Source organism: Helobdella robusta (genome assembly GCF_000326865.2).
Source record: "Helobdella robusta unplaced genomic scaffold HELROscaffold_2, whole genome shotgun sequence".
Classification (NCBI taxonomy): Eukaryota; Metazoa; Annelida; class Clitellata; order Rhynchobdellida; family Glossiphoniidae; genus Helobdella; species Helobdella robusta.
In genome coordinates, this window is record NW_008704083.1 from 2,073,853 (window position 1) to 2,097,537 (window position 23,685).

The 23,685-nt window shown below is 34.3% G+C and overlaps 2 protein-coding genes across 2 annotated transcripts; both read right to left on the reverse strand.

Moving 5' to 3' along the window:
- Nucleotides 1-10,549: 10,549 nt before the first annotated feature.
- Nucleotides 10,550-11,641, reverse strand: HELRODRAFT_160117 (hypothetical protein; the record flags this gene model as incomplete). The annotated part of the gene is made up of 2 exons (XM_009017130.1): nt 10,550-11,001; nt 11,056-11,641. 2 exons carry the CDS (start codon nt 11,639-11,641, stop codon nt 10,550-10,552), a joined length of 1,038 nt encoding a protein of 345 aa, XP_009015378.1.
- Nucleotides 11,642-15,286: 3,645 nt separating this feature from the next.
- HELRODRAFT_160118 (hypothetical protein) lies at nt 15,287-16,034 on the reverse strand (the record flags this gene model as incomplete). The annotated part of the gene is made up of 2 exons (XM_009017131.1): nt 15,287-15,498; nt 15,902-16,034. 2 exons carry the CDS (start codon nt 16,032-16,034, stop codon nt 15,287-15,289), a joined length of 345 nt encoding a protein of 114 aa, XP_009015379.1.
- Between the last annotated feature and the right edge of the window lie 7,651 nt (nt 16,035-23,685).

Below are 23,685 nucleotides of genomic sequence, written 5' to 3' on the forward strand. Positions count from 1 at the left end.
CACTTACATCTTTAACTACTCTATTACAGTCTTAATTAAATTCAATTCCCATTACATAATTCATAGTACATTTATCGTATTTCATTTTATTTACTAATTTATTTATTTTAGTTTATTTTATTTCTACATACATTTTATAACCACATAATCTTAGTTATGCATTTAATTTGTGTAGAATATACTTAGCGTTCCATAATATTTTATACTAGTGATTACACCACATTCATCACACACGTATTGTTTTTTTCCTATTCTTCCAACTTTCCAGTTTTATTTTCATTTATTTTACCTTTTATTAATTAGTAACTTTTATTTAATTTCATGTTTTAGTATTAAATTTATCTTTTAGGTTACATCCTTCGCACGGTACCATTTTAACTTCACTTTCAATTCCAATTTTATTTTTAATATCTTATCTATCATGTCGACTAAATAATTTACATAATTCGTTTAATTCTCATTTATTTTAATTAAATTTCTTATATTTCATTGGTTTTAGGCTCTGATGATTGCTACTTAGCCGAAACAACGTTGTCAGCTTCTAATATGTCACAATTTCACAATAAATATGAATGTCAAAAACTACGCTGTGTTGAGTCCATAATAAAAAAGTTGATAAATGCAAAATGGGCAAATAAATAAATATATATGAGATTTGCCATGTCCATTATATATATCCATGGTCAGATCCTTAGATTTTAACTTCCCCTGTTCATTTCTTTTTAAATATTTAATATAATGACAAGACAACTCATATTTTATGAATGATTAAAATAATAAAAGTTTTATTTTTATTTAATTATAACTTGTTTGTAAAATAAAAAAATTATTATAAACCTCAACAAATTGTTTAATGAAATGCCGGGTTAGCTTATTTCAAATTCAATCATTTAACTAATCCGAATTTAACAATCGCCTGATAAGAATAATGGATACTAATTCCACAATTTCAAAATTTTTAATTTAAACGAAACATTAATTTAAGAATGCGATAATAAGAAAAAGTAGTAATATGCCATCTACTTTTATTAGCTTCATTATAATATGCTAATTGCTCGTTATTGATAACTCCAGAAAAAGCCATCAAATTAGTGGTGAATTTATTTTCACGAACCATTTAAGGAACTCGAATATGTCTATGTGTATGCGTGTGAAGTACTCAATACGAATAATAGAAAAAGTTTGTAACGTTATTTTATTCAATTCAAGTAAATAGTAATTCAGAACGGTATTATATTTATTACTATTAAAAAATATTTAAATTGCATATATTTATAAATATGTGTGTGTGCGTATAAATATGTGTGTGTGTGTGTAAACAAAAAACTATAATGAAAAATAATGCTTGTCTTGAGTCTGATAATAAATCAAGTGTTTTTGTATATAATTGTTTGTATGTATGTTTGTTTACTTGTATGTAAAATTGTATGTATGTGTCGTGGCTGTAGTCACAGACCTGCACATTGGTCGGCGACTCAAGGCATAGTGTCGCTCTCTGATCGAAGCAGTGGCAAAGTTCCGCAGCCCTTGGGCGACTGAGCAGCCCTCTTTAAGATCACTCTGCTCACTTCCATGGAGGAAGAGTCTAGAAAAGGTGCCTTAAACAGTCTGCTTCACTCACACCCTGGTCAACTCACCGCAGTTGACGGGGATCCCACTTAGCGGTCACAAAAAGATCAAAACAATCAACTTAGAAACAAGGAATGTACGAACTCTGCTGGGCAACGTCAAGACAGATTGACCGGAGAGAAGATCAGCGCTGATCGCGAAAACTCGCCCTGTACAATGTGGACATAGCAGCACTTAGTGAGCTTGGCTGATAGGGGTCAAATCACAAAGATAAACCCAGGACTCAAAGCAGTCGAATATTTCACTTATCTGGACAGCAAACTTTCAAGAAGGATTAACATAGATGCGGAGGTGATCAATCGAATAGCGAAGGCCAGTTTCTCATATGGCAACCTACGAGAAAATGTCTGGGAATGAAGAGGACTTAGTCTCATCTTTAAAATAAAAGTGTACCATGCAGTCGTACTCACTACGCTCCTCTATGCCTGTGAAATCTGCAAAAATTTTCCCAAGAAGAATTTTCTGCGAAGAATTTTCCGTGAATCTCTTCAATGACATAAATTAATTACATTGACATTGACATTTATAGTATAGTATGCGTAATTCATATCAGCAAAATTTTCTCAATATTTTTACACACACACACACATATTTTCATTTAGCATCTATTTTTATTAATGCATATTCAACATTCAATAACACTCAATCAATCAATTAAAAAATAAATAAATAAACAAATAAATAAATTATTTCTTTTTCTACTTATCTTTTTCAAATTCTTGATTATGATTTTTTAATAATTTTGTTAAATCACTCATTCATTAACAGTAATAAAATTTTTTTTTCTAGTGTTCATATGTGTGGAGATGAAGTATGGGTAGCAGGGGCTGCCTTGTACTGGTAGAGATTGTTTGAATAATTTTTTATAGCTGTCTTCTTTAATCTCATTTTTTCTCAAATGGTTAATCTAATTTGAAATCTCGTTAATTTTAGAGCAATTTTTTCTAATGATTATGATATCAGACAACCGGCAAACGGCAACCTTCGATCTCGGGAAAAATGTCGTCTAAACGTCTGTTATTGTTGTATGACCTCGGTCATTTATGTATCCAAATCTCTTAGTCATATATTTTGTATTATTATTTTTATTTTATTTTTGGATTTTCTTTATTTTATTTGGCCATGTCTTTGTTTGTATTTGTGTAAATTGTTTTGTGTAAATTGTTTTCATTTAAATGCAATCAAAATGATATAAGAGATTATGTGATATAATATATATATATATATTATATATATATATATTTATTTACGAACGTTTACTTTATGTGCAGTGTGCTATGCTTTTGTGTCAAACAGTTGTACGAACAAATTATGTTATATGCGCTTGATAATTTTTTAAATTGTTTCTGTTTTTTCTTTTTGGTGGCCTATAATGCTTACCTAATCATTTTTTTGTGGTTAATAAAATTTGTAAAATAAAATAAAAAATAAAATATAAAATATATATATATTGGGTTTAGACTATCATAAATACAATTATTTATAAAGATCACTGCGTTTTCGGCATTATTCAACTTGTAGTTGAGTTTCTCAATTTTTCTAACGATACTTTTATCATCTTGATGAAGTTTATTAAGGTTAAATAAAAAACTTTTAATATTTGACATTTTTGACAAAACATTATTAATAACGTTATTACTACAGAAGAGATCTTTTCGGCATCAACTGCCATCATCAGTGTGGTTATATAGTATTGTTCCGTCTTTGTGTCTTTGTTTTTACAGCGACTTTGATTGTAACTTAAATGGAATTAAAGTTAATCATGTGTTTCTTTGTTGGAAGAATATTGGTATTATTGGTATTAGTTGAATATTTATTGTTGGTTTACATTTATCGATGAAAATTGATTCTGCTAACTTCAATTTAAAGTATTCTCTGTTGTAATAAATTGTTGTAATACACATATATAAATAAATATATATAGTATATCTGCTATAGTATATATATTATATATATATATATTATATATACTATAGCAGATATACTATATATATATTTTTTTTTTTTGGTGACAGACTGTTGTTAACGCAACATTTCAAAAATTCAACACTACTTTCAACATTGTTCAACTTTTCATATTTCTTTTTAATTTATTAATGTCAGAGAAATTAGACATTTTATTGTTTTTTTTTAAATTTTTTTATAAAATAAATTTGCAAATAGCGATTTCGAGTAATAGATAACTCATCTTCAGTGCATTATATATAAGGTATGTAAGAATTTTATAAGAAGGAACAAGTAATTATTAATTTATATAAATTATTTAATTAAAACAGAAAACCAATAAAATAAATTTAATAACATTAAACAATATAAACCGCGATTTTTAAAATTTTAACGGCAAGATTGTTTATATTATGGTTATAATTATTGCTGTTGTCGTGATTGTTTTTGTTATAATTATAATGAAAGATATATTCTTGTTTCCAAATTTCATTTATCAACATCTCAATCTGTTTATTTATTTGTGGTTTGTTTTTTATGAGGTGATAATTTAAGCCGAGGTTCAAAATTGTTTTTCATCTATTGTCAACTGATGGCTACTAAGATTAAGGAAATGATCTCGGTGTTGTGGTAACAAAACTGGTCCGCGAAATCATTATAATTATAAACAATCATTATAATTATAACAACAACAATTACGATAACAGCAATAATTATAACAATGTTATCACCAACAATATTGATGATTAAACAACAATCATACCAATAGTGACAACCTTAACAACGACATCAACAACACCAACAACAACAGCATCAACAATAACAACAACAACACTGTAGATACCAACGCCACAACCCACAGAGCAAATATCAGTTGAACATCATCAATAGTGACAACCCTAACAACAACATCAACAACACCAACAAAAACATCAACAACAACAGCATCAACAACAACAGCGCCAACACTGTAGATTCCAACGCCACAACCCACAGCGCAAATATCACTTGCAAATGGAACATCATCACAAGAACCACAGCGATGATAATAATAATGTTAACATCTTTTATTTTCCCCACAAAAAAAAATTACATTAAGATAGATAAAATGAAATGAAATAAAGTTTGGATGAAATAATCGACGGTAATCAAAAATGATTTAGGTAAAAAAAAATTATAAAAGCGTATTCTACGTAGCTCGTCATTCAGTGAAAGAAACACGAAATGAGTACAACGAGAACAGATTAGTTTTACATTGGTTTATTCCGTCAAATTTCTATCACAATAAACAGCGTATGATGAGGATATCGCAGAGTTAATAAGACTATTATAAAATTGATCAGACCAAATAATGTCAACCAGCGACAAATCGAAACAATTGAAAAAACCTAGCGGCGAAATATCGAACGTGTTGATTATTATTTTTAAATGTTTTAAATTGTCAAGTAAATTGTTATGGAGGTTATTAGAATATTTGTCTATTTTATATTGTTTTGAATTGAAAAAATTAGACTCATGGCAGACGGTGAGCTCCAATATTTCAATTGTGTTGTCACGGAGTAGTACGATGTCGGGACGAAGTGATTTGAAGAGACACGACAGTGGGCGGATCCCATCATAAACGACGTCTGCATACATCGCAACCTCAGGTCCTGCGCATGATTTCAATTTTTCTATTATTATATTTAGAATATTGTTATGGCGTGTTGTGTATCTTTTTAATGCTGCCACCGAGCTGCAGTTAGATAAGACATGTTTGTTGGTTTGCCGAGCATTGCAAAGTGTACAAAGGGCAGAAGACGATTTTCCCCATCTAAATAGATTAGCATTCGTTGGAAGCTGTTGAATAAGGCTTTTCCTAACAAATTTGAACAGTACTTCAGGAAGTTTGGCGGTGAACCTCGACCAGTAAGCAATTCTAACCGCGGGAATGTTGTCTTTAATCGACTTAAAAATGGTCCCTTGGCAGCGGAGTGACAGCAAATGTTCCAGTTCTTCATTTACTTGCCGGTTCTTTAGAGCGCTGAGTGTCGATTTTGTGTCACTTGAGTCGGGAAGCATGTTGTCAATTTTAATATACTTATTGTATGACTCACTCCACAAACATTTTAACTCCTCGAGGTCGTTTGATTTAAGGTAATTTCGTAATTTTACTCTTAGAGATTCGGCAAAATGTTTGAGTGATCTAGCATTTAGACCACCTGACTTATATGGGAGCGACATAGTTTCATAACGTTAATAATAATAATAATAACGTTTTTAAATATTGTAAAAATAATATTAATAATATGTAGTTAATTAAATAAATTAATTCGCGCTTCTCGGCTGAGCGCTGATATTAACCTTAACAACCATAATATAAACAATCTTGCCGTTAAAATTTTAAAAACCGCATTTTATATTGTTTAATGTTATTAAATTTATTTTATTGGTTTTCTGTTTTAATTAAATAATTTATATAAATTATTAATTACTTTTTTCTTCTTATCTAATATCTTACTTACCTTATATATAATGCACTGAAGATGAGTTATCTATAACTCAAAATAGCTATTTGCAAAATTATTTAATAAAAATTTTTAAAAAACAATAAAATGTATAATTTTTCTGACATTATTAAATTAAAAAGAAATATAAAAAAAGATGAACAATGTTGAAAGTTGTATTGAACTTTTGAAATATATATATATATATAACCGATTTACGATGCGACGGGTTCAAATCCTCGATTGAATAAAATATTCCAAGCAGTTATTAAACTTTATTTACAGAAGAAATCAACTATTATTAGTTATTAAACTTTATTTATCAACTAATCGTTTATTTCCAGTAAATTCAAACTAACGCAACAATTAACTTTTAAATCGTTCAAAATGTATCGCTATGACAACGTCAACAAACAAATCAAATATCGCTTTTAATAATTCACCGAATCGCTATTCACAAAATCACGAATTTCACTAATCACAAATATCACTAATCACGAATATCACTAATCACGAATATCACTAATCACGAATATCACTAATTACGAATATCACTAATCACGAATTTCTTGCGACGTGCGCTTATATACTCTTCGCAAGCGTCGTTTCTAGATTCTTCCAGATGGTCCGATTCCAGCATACTCTAGAACGTTCCAGTCACTAGAACATTCTAGAATACGCTAGAATCTAGTGCGTTCGGTAGCACGGTTATAACATTACCCCCTTCTTAGTTCTGTTCGTCCCGAACAGCTTTCGTTCCGGTGTCCGCATGGTACGGAGCCAGTCTATCCAAATGAACGATCTTCATTCTTGCTCTCGGCTTCCGATATTCCTGAATACGGTAGACGACGTCATTCAAGCGGGTGATGACTTGATAAGGCCCTTCCCACCCTCGCTGGAGCTTTAGAGAACGTCCTTTCTTCCGCTGTGGGTTGTACAGCCAAACTAACTCGTCGACAGCAAAACCGCCACTGCTTCCTTTCAAGTCGTATCTGGTTTTGGCCGCCTCCGTGTTTTTCATAATTTTAAGGCGTACGTAACGGTAGATATGGTTTAATCGCTGTCGAAGATTATCCACGTATTCTGTTAATGGTTGGTGTGGTTCAGGTGATACGCCATATTTCACATCAGCTGGAGTTCTTAAGGTAGTCCCAAACAGAACTCTTGATGGCGTTTCTCCAGTAGTTGTGTGGATAGCACTCCGGTATGCCATAAGAAACAATGGTATATGACGATCCCAATTCCGTTGATTTTCGTCGACTACTTTAGCCAGATGTTCAAACAGGGTTTGGTTGAATCGTTCCACCATACCGTCAGACTGTGGGTGAAGAGGTGTCGTTCGAGTTTTGTTTATACCCAGCAGCTTGCACATTTCACCAAACAGTTGTGACTCAAAATTTCGACCTTGATCTGAGTGGAGTTCCAATGGGACACCATATCGAATAATCCAATTGAGTACAATTTCCTCAGCGACGGTACATGCTTCTTGGTTGGGTATTGGAAACACCTCAGGCCATTTGCTGAATGTAACGGTTTCCATAATCTGATACCGGAAAGGGTCCAGCAATATCTATAGCAATCCGTTCAAAAGGGACACCAACATTGTAGATTTGCATTGCTCCTTTTAGCCTTCTTTTGGGTCCTTTGACTGAAGCGCATGTGTTACATTTTCGACACCAGCTCTCTACATCTTCTCTAACGTGAAGCCAGTAGAATCCTTCTCGTATTTTGTCAAGGGTCTTGTTCACTCCTAAATGTCCCCCAGAAAGGCCGCCATGCATTTCATCAAGGATTTCGGTCGTTCTACTTCTTGGTATTACAACTTGCATGCGGTGTTTTGATCCATCAGCTGATTCCCATTTTCGTTTCAGCAAATCCCCTTCCAAATACAAAGAGTCGCACTGAGCCCAATAACCCTTTAACACGGCACTATATTCTGAGATGCTTTGCCAGTCCGGTCGCTTGCCCTCCTTCTTCCATGTGATCAGATGTTGTAGGTCCTCATCCGCAAACTGTGCATCAGCAAGATCCGTCGGTGTCCAACCGTCATCCGCTGATATTGTTGTTGCTCTTATGTCTTCCGATTGCATCTTCTCCTCGTGACGACAGCAATATTTGCATCCTGGTAAACATGGTCGACATGAGAGAGCATCAGCATTACTATGAGTTGTTCCTTTGCGGTGCACGATCTCGATGTCGTACATTTGTAAACGCTCCAACCATCGGGCCATCTGTCCTTCAAGATCCTTGAAGTTGAGGAGCCATCTTAACGCTGTATGATCAGTTCGGAGAAGAAATTTCTGTCCATAAAGGTACTTGTGGAAGTGTTTTGTTGCATTGACTATTGCTAGTAACTCCTTCCTGGTCACACAATAGTTTCGTTCGGGCTTTGTGAATCCTCTGCTATAATACGCTAGCACCTTTTCTTCTCCGTCTATATGCTGTGACAAAACGGCTACGATTCCGTTGTTACTTGCATCAGTATCTAACACAAACGTCTTGCCACGAACTGGATATGCTAGCAAAGGAGCATCACATAGTTCAACTTTTAACTCTTCAAATGCTGAGTCGCATAGTGTATTCCAGTTGAAAACTCGGTCTTTCTCGGTAAGTTGGTGGAGAGGTCTGGCAACTTTTGCAAAATCCTTTACAAAACGTCGATAGTACGTTGCCAATCCCAGAAAACTGCGCAATTCATTTTTATCCTTTGGAGTTGGCCAGTCTTTCACAATTTCTATCTTGCTGGGATCGGTTCGAACTCCATCTGAAGATACCACATGTCCCTAATAGTTAACTTCTTTAGAAAATAACCTGCCCTTTTTAACGTTCAGCTTTAAATTTGCCACCCGAAGTCTTGTGAAGATTTCCCGTAAGTTTTCGACGTGTTGATCAAATGTTCTTTCTAGAACAATTATGTCGTCTAAATAGACAAGACAGGTTTTCCAGTTAAGACCTTGCAATACACATTCCATCAGTCGCTCGAATGTAGCTGGAGCGTTGCACAATCCAAATGGCATGACGGTGAATTGCCACAACCCCGATCCGATAGAAAACGCTGTCTTTTCGCGATCGTTCTTGTCGATTTCTACTTGCCAGTATCCGCTTTTCAAATCAAGCGTAGAGAACCAACTTGAGCCAGATAGGGTGTCCATGATGTCATCAATCCTCGGTAACGGATAGCTGTCCTTTTTAGTCACATCATTTAACTTCCTATAATCAACGCAAAAACGGGTAGTGCCGTCCTTCTTTTTTACCAAAACAACTGGCGAAATCCAGGAACTTAATGACGGTTCGATGACGCCTTGATTCTACATTGTCGTTATCATTTCGTTTACTTCTGTTTGTTTTGCTAGAGGAAGACGTCGTGGTACTTGTCGGATCGGTTTCGAATCCTGAGCATCAATTCGGTGAGTTACCAGAGCTGTTTTACCTTGGTCATTGTCACTGGTTGAAAACACGTCTGCAAAATCAGCAATCAACGCCTCGGCTTTTAGACGGTCTTCTTGATACAAATTAAGTTCATCCAGTAGATTTTTGGTAAGTTCTTTGAGTCTACCTTTGTCAGTTGGTAGAACCTTTTCTTGTTGCTCCATATCTAATGATTTTACCAAATTTATTGATTGGCAATTACCTATTTCCTCGCCTTTTTTCATTTTAATAGTGTGTTCAGCGGTATTCATTATTCTGACAGGAATAAGACCATTTTTGTTCGCTTCTATCAGGCATTTTACAATGACCGCATTCTGTACGTTTGTCGTTGAGGTTGGCTCCATCAAATAGAACTGGTGGCCCCCAGGATCGCAATTCAACTTGCCCCATACGATGTTTTCAGATGATTGAGGTAGTTCTATGTCACAATCGATTGTCACTCGAATGCATTTTTCGTCGCTATCCCCCATTATCACTTCTGTATTTCTCCATCTAAGAATGCGTTTTTCTAAGTCAATTTTGAACCCATATTTTGTCAGAAAGTCGACACCTATTATGCATTCGTCGATGATATCCGCGACTAAGAATGAACCTTCGAATAACAAGTCGCCTAGCTGAACAGTACGGAGAATCTTTCCATAAACTGGTGCTGTTCCTCCGGTAGCTGTTCGAAGGATGTATTTGTTAGAAGTTTCTTTCTTCAGATTGGGTACCAAATCAGATCTTAAAATCGATTTTGTTGCTCCGGTGTCGACTGTAATTACACATTCTCGTTGATCAACTTTTCCGTTCAGCCATAGGTCGTTTCGATTTCGATGTAGTCTGGAAACGTTAATTACGGTACTGGGGGCGTCAATTCTACTAGCCAACCTCTGCCCCACAAAGTTGGCTCTTATTAGTTTTCTGCCCCTTCGTTAGAAGGGCCGGAAAAGGGCCGATCGTGATACGGGATCATCTTCTCTTCTTTTGCGCCATCTTGTCGCGCAATATCGGCAGTAGTTATCTTTTAGGCGGTGTTTACAATCACGACGTAGATGGCCTTTTTCACCACAAATCCAGCATTAGGGTACACCATGCTGTTGGGGTTCGCGTTTCACAACCACCTTCTGGCAAGAGCATTCTTCATGTACTTGGCGTAGACGTACGTCACTTTTTGATGCTTGCTTTGCCGATTCAAAAGTGAGACTGTGCGCAACGGCATCCTTGAGTTTTCGTTTATCTGACAAGAGAAGGGATTGCTTGAGTTCCGAATCACGAAGGGCTTTGATAAACGTATCCAGGGCAGTTTCGTCTCTATGCTCGGGGTCTGATGTCGGATACAACAGCAATGTCAACCGTTCAATATCTTGTGCCAGCTGCTGAATGGATTCACCAGATCGTTGCGTTCTGTTTCTAAGCTGAGACCGATAAATCTGTTTCATGTGTTCTTCACCATAACGTAAATCCAACGCGCTAACCAGAACTTCGTAGTTGAAGTGGTTCTCCGCCGGAATCGTCTGAAGAACCTCTGCTGCTGAACCTCACAGGGCCAGTATCATTGCTGTTGCTCGTTCTTTTCCGTTCCAACAGTCACTAGTTGCCGCTGCTTCGAACTGGGTTTTATAAACGTTCCAGGACATCTCTCCGTCAAATGCTGGTACCTTCAAAGTTCTTCCGGATGCGTGATCTAACGGCATGGCCATTTTTTTGGATTGCTCCATTTCTCGCTTCAATTTGTCTATCTTGTGATCTACTTCAACGGTCTGACGATCAAGTTTCTGCTCGATCATTTCTATTCTTGTTGACTGTTTTTCAATCTGTTCAGCCACTTCCAATTTTACGTGTTTTAGCTGGTTTTTGATCTGTTTTAACTCCTCTGTCTGTCGTTCGGACTGTCGTTCGGACTGTTCTTCGATCTGTTCGGACTGTTCCTTGATCTGTTGTTTTATTTCAGTTGACATACTAAGCAGAAGTTCCATCATTTTAGCGGTTGTAAACGTGCCTGTGCTAATTTCATTGTCTTCGTCAGCACCATCAAACTTGAATTCGTCTGGGTTCTTACCTTCGTCAATGAGAGCTTCTCTCAGACGTGCTACTAGTACTTCTTTGTTGCCACTTCGTTTCTGTAGTTCTTCTCGTAGCTGAACTACGTTCAAACCACAGAGTTTTGACATCGTGTTCTTTTTCTACGAGTAGTAATTCGCTGGTCGAAGATCCCACTTCTGACACCAATGTTATAATACTCGCTGTCGTAACCGATTTACGATGCGACGGGTTCAAATCCTTGATTGAATAAAATATTCCAAACAGTTATTAAACTTTATTTACAGAAGAAATCAACTATTATTAGTTATTAAACTTTATTTACAGAAGAAATCAACTAATCGTTTATTTCCAGTAAATTCAAACTAACGCAACAATTAACTTTTAAATCGTTCAAAATCTATCGCTATGACAACGTCAACAAACAAATCAAATATCGCTTTAAATAATTCACCGAATCGCTATTCACAAAATCACGAATTTCACTAATCACGAATATCACTAATCACGAATATCACTAATAACGAATTTTTTGCGACGTGCGCTTATATACTCTTCGCAAGCGTCGTTTCTAGATTCTTCCAGATGGTCCGATTCCAGCATACTCTAGAACGTTCCAGTCACTAGAACATTCTAGAATACGCTAGAATCTAGTGCGTTCGGTAGCACGGTTATAACAATATATATATATATATATATATATATATATATATATATATATATATATATATATATATATATATATATATATCGCCATCACCACCATCGCAAATACCAATTTTATATATATCAACCTTTATTTATGGTCCAGAAATCCAGTTCCCCCGAGGTAGTACGTTGTTTTTTTGCCATCAATTTTTTTGATCAGTTGTATCCATTTCATTTAAATTTAGAGTTTTCATGTCTTGCTCGATTGTTTGCGACCAGGATTTCTTTGGACGGTCTTTGGGAAGCGTGCCAGGTACTTTAACATCTGCATCTGCAAGCTATAGCACTGTTGCCACCTCGTTTGACATGACCAAACCACCGCAGACGGTTTTGCCGGCATTCGTCCTTTATATCAACTAAACCAGATTTTGGTAGATTTGATGTGGTCCTTCAGACTATTTCGTTGCATCCATCGGAGCATTTTCATATCGGTTCTGTGAAGTTGTTGTTCCAGTTTGGATGTCATTGGCCATGTTTCTGCACCATATAACAACACCGGACGTGTCACAGATTTATAAAGTCTTGATCGGAGTGGTAGTGAGATGTCACGCCGCATCAATGTAGAGAAAAGGAGATGACATTTATTCCAGGCTGCACGTATGCGTGCTCGAACGGCAGCTTCAGCTGTTCCAGTACCATCCAGAACATCCCCTAGATATTAAAACGATGTGACTTTCTCTACCTTAATGGCTTCAAAAAAAGTGCTATTTAGAATTTGTTGTTGTGGAATGATGCAAGCAGGACAAACGAAATTGGACACTTTAGATAAAGTACCAATTATTTTTGAACAAAGTTTGTGACACCACTGGTTACACTGCTGACACTTGATTGAATTGTTACCTACACCAGCTTTACAAACTGAGCATCGTGCAGTACCTGTGGATTGAATGCGTTCACCAGTGTTCATTGCTTTGGTTTTGCTGATGTTAACTTTGAATCCATAATCGGCGAGTCTGGTGTTCCAATCTTCAAACATCTGTGTTGCATTCTGCTCAGACGTGGTTGTTAAAACGATATCATCAACATACATTAGATTCAAAATGTCACCAGTGCGTATCGGTTTAGTAATTTCTTCCATCACAGTTATAAATAACAGTGGACTGAGAATCGAGCCTTGGTGAACTCCAACGCCGATGTCAAATGCATATGTGTTTCCAACCGTTGTGCTGACGAGAGTCTTAGTATTCGTATACATTTCCATCACAAGTCGAACAAGATATTCTGGAATGAGTTGTCGACGTAGACTTCACCTGATTGCTTCACGGGGAACTCGATCAAAGGCTTTTTCAAGGTCTACAAAAATGTGTGATAGTTGTTGATGCTTTGCGAGGTACTTCTTCGCAGTTGCCGAAGTATGTAAATTGCATCTATAGTTGATTTTCCCGCTATTGTTGATTGTTTTTACAAATTGATAGTTTCCGATTGTGATGCACGACGTTAATCTTCTCTCAATGATTTTTTCGACAATTTTCAGGGAGTGTTCTAACAGACGTTTACCCAGATAGGATGTACAGTTCAATGGATCACCTTTGCCTTTGTATAGCGGAACTGTCATGCTATAGTTCCATTCAGCCGGCATTGAACAATTTCTCCAGACTTTACGGCGAAATTTTAATAACGTTTGGAAACCTGCAGCACCAGATGCTTTGATAATGTCATTTGTGAGTCCAGAGGGCCCTGCTGTTTTTCCATCTTTCATAGCTTTCAGAGCTTCTGTATGCTCCTCTACAGTGATGTTTGGAATTGGATCTTCTATGGGTAGAACGTCGAAGTTGACATTGATGGGATTTGTTTCATTTAACAGACGGTTGAAGTATATTTTTCACTGTAGATTGATCTCATCATGTTCAAGAACCATCTCATTTTTGTCGTTTTTGATACACAAAGCACCAACTATGTCTTTTTACGTACGCTTTGCTTGTTTTGCTACACTATACAGAGATTTCATTTGTTCCCCTTGCCTTTAGTGAGCCACTCTTTGCACTGTTTTCTTCGAGCCAGTGCAACTTGACGTCTTGCATAGTTGTAATTCTCACGGAAAATTTTATGATCATCAACAGACTTTGATTTTTGCCATTGCATTTCTTGTATGCAGCTTTCTTTTCAGCTATTGCATTTTGTACACTGTCATTCCACCACCAAGTGTCACGTTCATGCTGACGTTTTGTACCAGTTTTCCCACAAACTGTATTTGCAGCGTTTATCAAAACGGTTTTGTAGCTACTCCAATCTGTGTTTTGTGGTTTAATTGTGTTGCGACAATCTGTTGAATTTTTTTTCGATGAATATTGCTTTTTCGCTTCCACGTTTTGATTCTCCTAGGCATTTGTTTAGACTCATGTTTTGACGGTTCGACAACCAGGTCTGTCACAAGGAGTCTATGTTGGGCGACACATAATTCGCCAGGTATAACTTTGACATTTTTTAATAGCATTCGGTGTTTGCTTGACAGCGAAGAAATCAATTTGCGTGGCTAATGGTCCACTTTTGTATGTTATGAGATGTTCCAACCTCTTTCTAAAATATGTATTCAGTAAACAAAACTCGTGACTTTCAGCAAACTCAAGGATGCGGTTGCCATCTTCATTCCGTTTTCCATAGCCAAACCCGCCATGTATGTTGTAAAAACCATCTGTTTTCTCTCCAACGTGGCCATTGAGATCGCCTCCAATCAGGATTGTTTCAGATTTTGGTATTGTTGAGATGGTGTCAGAGAATGCAGTTCAGAAGTCAATTTTCATCTCTTCTGATTCGCCTGTCTGTGGTGCGTATGCAGAAAAAATAATCATTGTTTGTTTTTCTATGCTGGGTCTTTTGATCTCAATTTTCTTGAGTATGCAACTGAAACGTCAGATTTATCTATAGCCTTGAAAATCTCTCTAATTTTGGTTTCGTCGTGTGTTTTTTTATCTGTCACATTTGAAGCAGATGATTCTGGTATTCCGTAGATAACATTTTTTTCCTTTTTTCTCTCCCCTGCATCTCACCAATAGTGGTGTTGGCCACTACTAACTGATCTACAGGCTTTTTTTACGCTTTTTGCACCTCTTGTGACCACATCAACCCATTCAGCACTGATACAGGGTTTTGCTACCTTTTTTGGCAGATTCGAGGTCCGTCTTCAATCTTTCTATTTCTAATAAATTCTTTTCATCTTTTGCCTCCAACCGTTTCACTCGGTCGGTTAGCGAAGAAAGCAGTTGCGACATCTTTCCGCACCATTCGTGCAATCTTTTGGCTGGTTCACCGGCTGTATTGCTCATCTTCGGCCAGTTCTCTTCTATCAAAAATTTCGGATCCGTGTCAGAAATCGAAAACCAAATTTAAAGAAAAATTTGATATGAACAATGCCACGTGAAAATTCAGCTGATAAAAACCACGTGTCAAGACCACGTATCAACTAAACTTAAAAATAACTAAATTATCAACAAATTATATAATATTATAACAAATTATATCAACCATAAATTGTATATTATTGTAACCCTGAAATTTGCAGCAATCAGTACAGTCAACTTTACAACAAAAAATTAGTATTTTGAATTGAATTTTACAATAAATTTACACGCCAAAATTAAAGTCTATTATCGCTTGTGTACATAGATAAATGTTTATAAGTTATAAGGAAATATTCAAAATATGCCTTTTTCTAAAATATGTGTTCAGTAAACAAAACTCGTGACTTTCAACAAATTCAAGGATGCGGTTGCCATCTTCATTCCGTTTTCCATAGCTAAAACCGCCATGCACGTGCTCAAAACCATCTGTTTTTCTTCCAACGTCGCCTCCAATCAGGATTGTTTCAGATTTTGGCATTGTTATAAGGTGTCAGAAAATGCAACCCAGAATTCATGTTTCATCTCTTCTGATTTGTCTGTCTGTGGTACGTATGCAGAAAAAATAATCATTGTTTGCTTTTCTAGGCGAAGCTTGATCCACGTGAGACGTGAATTAATCATATTAATATCCAGTACTTCTTGGTCTAGCCTTTCTTTGACAAAATTCCATCACCATTTTTTTATGAGACTCGCTCGAGCATTTCTGCGATTTCCATGCTGCGGCCAGTCAGTGATCCAACATTGAGTGTTCCAAGTCTTCAAGTATATATATATATATATTGCAGAGCTGGCAATATATTTTACGTTTTGCCCTATATTTGTTTTTTATTTCACTTTTTTTTATTATTCTTTATTATTCTTTAAAAATCAGGATCTGACAGACGCAGAAACTGTAACAACTTGCAAGGCAGTAGAACAAAACAAAACAAATAAGTAAGTAAATAAATACAAAAAGTGAAAAAGAAAAGTAACTGACAATGAAATTTAAAATGAAGTAACGGCAAATTAATAGACTAGATGATGACTTAGTGAGTTAGTGAGGTGATCAATAAATAAAAACTAGATCTGTGAATGATAAAGTTCTAATGAGCATTTATATGTTTGATGGTGAGTTAGTGAGGTGATCGATAAATAAAAATTAGTTATAAGTTAGTATTAATATGTTTGAAGTGTCTTGTGATGAAGGTCTTTTTCTGGGATGTAGATTGGGAGACGACTTGATAGTTATGTTTGCACTGACAAAGATTGTGTGTTGTAGTTTTAATTGGTGGTTGTAGAGGATGGACGACGTGGTTGTTGTTATTTTTTACTTTCTTGAACAGCCTTGAGTCGAGCGTGTTGAATATCTGAGTGACGGTAGGATATGATGCAGGTAGATAGTTGAAGCGAATTAGTTTTTTGATGAAAAATTGTAGTTGCTGAGGAAGGATGATAAGGTAGGTGTCGTCAGCGTATTTGATGATTTGATAACAGCTATGAACAGTTTTGAGAGTAGAAGCATTGATGATAAAGGTAGATGATAAAGGTAGATGATGATAAAGGTAGATGGTCCTAGGACAGAACCTTGAACTACGCTAGATTTAATAGGTAGAGTAGATGAAAGAGTAAAGCTAAAAGAAGTAGAATGACTCCTATTAGATAAAATTTATTATGATGTTGTAAATGTTGTCAGGTAGTGAAAGAGGACTAACTTATTTGAAAGTGAGAGGTGATTGAATGTGTCAAAAGCTTTAGAGAAGTCGAGGGCAATAAGATGAACATAATTATTATTTTTAAGAAAAAATGTTATTATGGAAGTAAGAGAGACGATGGCGGATGTGGATGAGCCTGTAGGGCGAAATGCAAACTGATCTTGTAATAGTGGTTTGATGGATGAATGGTTGAAACATGGATAGATGAATGACCTAACGATGAATTTTTCTAGAATACGTGAGAGTATGGTGGTGATAGATATTGGGCGATAATCTATGGGTATTTTGTTTTAGGAATTGGATGAATTGTGCTGGATTTCTAATGTGATGGGATAAATGAGTGTATTAAGCAGTGATTGTAGAGTGAACATATGGTGCTGGAGATGAATGGAGCGATGATTTGTGGAAACCATGCTTGTATATTGTCTGGACCTGTAACGGATGGGCAAGCCTTCGTTGGCATGTGCAGAACGGAGTATGGGGTAAATTGATGATGTTGACTACTATTGATTGTTGTTGCTTTTGTTGGTGGAATTTTGTAGGACGGGTCGGTTGACATAGAAGCAAAGTGGGTGTTGAGTGTGTTTATTGTTTATATTGTATTTATAAGAAAAAATTGATTACATTTTGCTGATATGAATGCGGACACTATAACAGTTCTAAAAAATATCTATGTACTTTATTTTATTCATGTCGTCGAAGATTCAGGTTCTGGATTTAAACAATTTGTTAATGTGCAAAAGAAGTTAATAAAACTCCAAACGTTTTAGTTTGTTCAATGTATTTCATTGTATGTATAAAAATATAAATATATAATAAAGTTATTCTATTTAAATGCGTAATACTGTTCGATAGATAACTCGGTTTCTGCTTTGACCACCGACTAAACTAATTTCAACGAATATTTATTCAATCGCTAGTTGAATCAATTTTTTGGTAAGATTCGTATTTTTTCTTTATAATTGTTTTTATAACTAATTTTATTCTGAATAATTGTTTTGTATATTTTAGTTGTTCCAAAAATAATTTCAAAAGTTATATTTATTAAATATATGCTATATTATTTTTTTGCAAAAAACACTACAGTTTATTTTTTTATGCAACCTTTATATAGTTAACAATTAAACGCTTTTTTATCTATGCTACTCAAACTTATAGTTCTGCATTATTACGGCCCCGGTCGCACATCATGTTATCGGACGCTAAATTCTATATATTGTTGATTTTCCGTATATGTATATATTCTAGATATATGGCTTGGTTCATATAACTAAAATAAATTTAACGGCCTTCACCCACTTTCAACGGTCGAATAAGGAGCTTACTTTCGGAGGGGAGTTGGAGGGTGATTTTTTATCGTTCGAGTTAAAAGTTACGATCGTATATTTACTAATTACGGAATATTGCTTTTATTTAGAATGTTAAAATTTTAATTTTTTTTAAATTGTTGTTCAGTGTGGTAATTAATTACCTTTATTTGGTATAAATTTAAAAAATAAAATCGACATTACTGAAAATAATTAAAAGTTGAAAAAATTGAGATTCTTTGCATATCCCGGCTTCAACCCATAAGAAAGTCTAGTATATTGGTAAATAGGCCTCTCTTGATTTGCTTATATGGTTGCGAATGAGAATGTTTTCAATTTTTTTTTACTGAATTTATTTGTCATTGTTTATTTGTTTTTGTAAAAAAAACATGGAGGCTTCTAAGGGGGAAAATAAAAGTGATAGATTAAGAAAGTTGGAAGCAGAAAGAAAAAAGTTGGCGAAAGAGAATGATGAAAAACAACGAAGATTGATGGAACTGCAAAAGAAAGAAAAATTAATCAAAGAGGCCGCCGAGAACGGAGGTTTTAACTATTACTTGTTAGACTGTTGTGTAGAACTGTAGAGTGTAGAAGAATGTAGATAGAGTAGAAGTAGAAAGTTTAGTCTTGTGCATTGCAATTACAAGCTCACTTGACTTTGACTTGCACAATAAAGTCTTAAAATGTTAATTAAGTCGGGTTCATGAAATATAAACATTTCAAATGAAAATGAGTTACTTTTATTTATATTAAGGTTAATTTGTTTTTTATTGAGTTTTCAACTTTACCTCTTTTAAAATTAAAATTAATACTTATCAGTATCACAAACGCACGCACACACATATATTATATATATATATATATAATATATATATATTGATATATAATTATAATATATTATATATATATATATAATTATTAAGATGTCACTAAGTGATATTTATGCGTTATATGTAAAGTAAATCTATCGGCATGCGAATTCGCACACCAACCATGAACTTTTAAGCTGCTATATAAGCCGTGCGAATGAAAAATATGTTCAAAACATATTTTTTATGCGGAATATTATTTTAAAAAGTATTTGTAAAAGTTTGAAAATTGAATTGAAATTGAAAATAATTTTTTTTTTAAATAATTTTAAAAAATTTTTTTGTTCATCGTTATTTTAATAATATATCTTTGGCAAAAATTCATTTTTCTTTAGTTGTAGGTGGCGAGGTTTGTGAAGATTTAGTCAATTGTTTTGTTTTATTTAATTTAAATAAAATTAAATTTGCTTTTATATTTCCAAATTATTTTAAAGTCTTAATATCAATGTTTATTAATATGTTATATATTTTTAACATATGTTAATTTTTGTATATTTATCAATAGTTGCTGCATTGATTAGGTGAGTCTGGAAGCACTATGGAAAAATAAAGCCATCTGCTAATTTGAAAAAACTGGTACTGCAAAAATCTGAAAATACTATTAGTAATACTTGAAATAATTAAATATAGTTTATTGTTGTTTATTGATTGGGATAATATTTTAGAAATTAAATTGAAATATTTAATAATGATTAGATTAGTGATAATTTAAATTTTGTTTGTTGTTGTATATTGATAGTGATAATATTTAAAAAATTAAATTGAATTATCTAATAATGAAATAGTAAATTTTTATAGCAAAATTTGTAATGGCTGTTTTAACATTTAGGAGTTCATTGTTAAGCAAATGTTTTGGAGAACAACTATAATGTAGGTGCGTGTGTATTCGCAGAAAATGCAGATAACCGACGCCTTACAGGAGCTACTTCGGAGTAGGCTAAAAATATGTTGGAGGCTGGTGCAAACTCAATGTTTGTAACAAATTTCCTACATCAATGAAACTTTCCTGTAACAAAAAAAATGTATATAATTTGAAGCAAAAAACGAGGTTATTCATTATATATTTTAACATGAATTCCATTACATTTGCATTCAATTATATTTCATGATGCCAGGTTCACTGGAACCCCTGATGAGGAGCTGATGGCTGCACTTGCGTTGCTTGTTGTAACAAGTGAAATTTTAGTTGATGAGAAGGGTACAATCACTTGTCATTTTATATCCTCTTGCTATCAAACGTGACGAAGTCCAGATAAAAGAAAACAGCAACTGTTCCAACAACGTAAACATACGTTAGAAAAAATTGCATGTCTGTGCAGGATCAACTCAGAATTTCATAGGTTTTACCTGAAGAAATGGCCCAAAACTGTGTTCAGGCTGATTGCTTAGCTTCAATTGATTATGCTAAAGAAATATTTGATCCAAGTGCTCAAATGACCATGCTGATATGTCCACCTTGAAACAATATTTTTTGAATGAAGCATGGGCAAAATTAAAAAATAAGATGTGGTCGATTGGACAAAATTTGTATCTCTGTGTTGTGTGTGGACATCAGTCTGGGAGAGACAACCAAACTCGTACTTCTGTTCATGTGTTCAGATGAAGACTATCGAAAGGGCCATGGTTTTGTCGACAGTGTTGATACAACAATATTGTATTTGAGCCTTGTTTCATTCTAACACATGAACAATGTATCTGCTTTACTGTGAAAATATGTGTGTTTGTCTGTATGTTTTACTATATTACATTTGATGTAATGAATTTTTTATTTTTAAAATTACTCTTTAACAAAAATATTGATGCCAGATTGACGGTGTTCATGCTTTATATTGTTTTAACAGACGTCAAATTTCGCACTTTGGTTTTGCGTCTTGTATCGTCAAAATAGCGTCAACTTCTTTGTGCAGACTTCAGCCATCTCAACGTTGAATTCGTGCGATTCTCATGCTGTACACCGTCTAAACGTCGTATTCGCCTGCCCGCAATTCGCACGCCTTATACCATCTCAAAGTCTAATTCGGCGTGCGGGTTCCTCACGACTAATAATTTCTATTTTCATCTCAATGTCGAATTCGTCGTGCGATTCTCACGCTTTACACCGTCTAAACGTCGTATTCGCCTGCCCGTGGTTCGGACGCCTTATAGCGTCTCAACGTCGAAATCGTCGTGCGGGTTCCCAAACAGTTTCTTCTAAATATCCCATGTAGAAGTTTGCAAACATCACTCCTAGAGGGGAGCCCATGGCTACACCATTGACCTGCTGATACATTTTTCCATCAGGAGTGTAGAAAGGAGCTTCTTTTGTGCAGATTTGAAGTAACTGTTTTAGCAGATGAGGTTTAATTTTTAGTGGATTCATAGCACTATTATATACATAGTTTAAAATAATATCTATTGTGGCATCAACAGGAACGTTAGTGAAAAGAGATTTCACATCTATTGATGATATGATGCCTGATGATGATCTAGTTTTTAGGATGTGAATAAATTCTGATGATGAAGAAAAGCAATGTTCATTTGGAATATATGGAGTTAGGATGTTGTTGAGCCATTTTGCTACATTATATGTGACTGGTGGTATTTGACTAATTATTGGACGAAGTGGGTCGCCAGTTTCGTGAATTTGACAGTACCATACATATAACCTGGTCTGTAGTCTCCAGTTAATAGCGGTATTTTATGTTCTGTTGAGTTAGCATTGATTTGTCGAATAATTTGGTTAGTTTTCGTTTTAAGCGATAGTGTTGGATTTTTAGTTATCAGTTTAAATTTAGTTTCATCTTTCAATATGTCATTTAATTTAGATAAATAAGTTTTATTGTCTAATATTACGTATAAATTAGATTTATCGGCTTTCAGTATTTTTATATTTTTATTAGTTTTTAAATTTTTAGCAGCAATTTTCAATTTGTTCGTCAACAATTTGCTATTACACGAATTTCATCTTTTGTTAGATTCACTTAATAATTAATTGGCTAATTGTTGATTTACTTTCACATTTCCTAATTGTTCTTGTTTCCAAATTTCATTTATCAACATCTCAATCTCGATATGTTTATTTATTTGTGGTTTGTTTTTTATAAGGTGACAATTTAAGCCGAGGTTCAAAAATTGTTTTTCATCTATTGTCAACTTATGGCTATTAAGATTAAGGAAATGATCTTGGTGTTGTGGCAACAAAACTGGTCCGCGATATAAATTGCTAAGTTTTTTCCTAATTCGTTGGAAACAATGGTCTCGATGGCGTTCTTTGATGAAGTTGATTTCATTTAACGATCTTTCATCCATCGCGTCACTTAACAATTTTATTGACGCTTCCATATTTTTAAAAAGTTCTTCTTTTCTTGATAACTCATTCAAGAGTAATGTTTTTCTGTTTTTGATTTCTGCAGAAATACTCCGTGATTTAGTCTGGCGTGTTAATGTAAAATTTGGTAACAGACTGTTGTTAACGCAGCATTTCAAAAATTCAACACTACTTTCAACATTGTTCAACTTTTTATATTTTTTTTTTAATTTATTAATTTCAGAGAAATTAGACATTTTATTGTTTTTTAAAAAAATTTTTATTAAATAAATTTGCAAATAGCTATTTCGAGTTATAGATAACTCATCTTCAGTGCATTATATATAAGGTATGTAAGATATTTGATAAGAAGGAACAAGTAATTATTAATTTATATAAATTATTTAATTAAAACAGAAAACCAAGAAAATAAATTTAATAACTATAAACAATATAAAACGCGATTTTTAAAATTTTTAACGGCAAGATTGTTTATATTATGATTGTTAAGGTAAATATCAACTCTCAGCCGAGAAGCGCGAATTAATTTATTTAATTAACTACATATTATTAATATTATTTTTACAATATTTAAAAACGTTATTATTATTATTGTTAACGTTATTATTATTATCATCGCTGTGGTTCTTCTTGCTTCTTGTGATGATGTTCCATTTGCAAGTGATATTTGCGCTGTGGGTTGTGGCGTTGGTATCTACAGTGTTGTTGTTGTTGTTATTGTTGATGCTGTTGTTGTTGTTGTTGATGTTGTTGTTGGTGTTGTTGATGTTGTTGTTAAGGTTGTCACTATTGATGATGTTCCAATTGCAACTGATATTTGCGCTGTGGGTTGTAGCATTGGTATCTACAGTGTTGGCACTGTTGTTGTTGTTATTGTTGATGTTGTTGTTGGTGTTGTTGATGTTGTTGTTAAAGTTGTCACTATTGGTATGATTGTTGTTACATCATTAATATG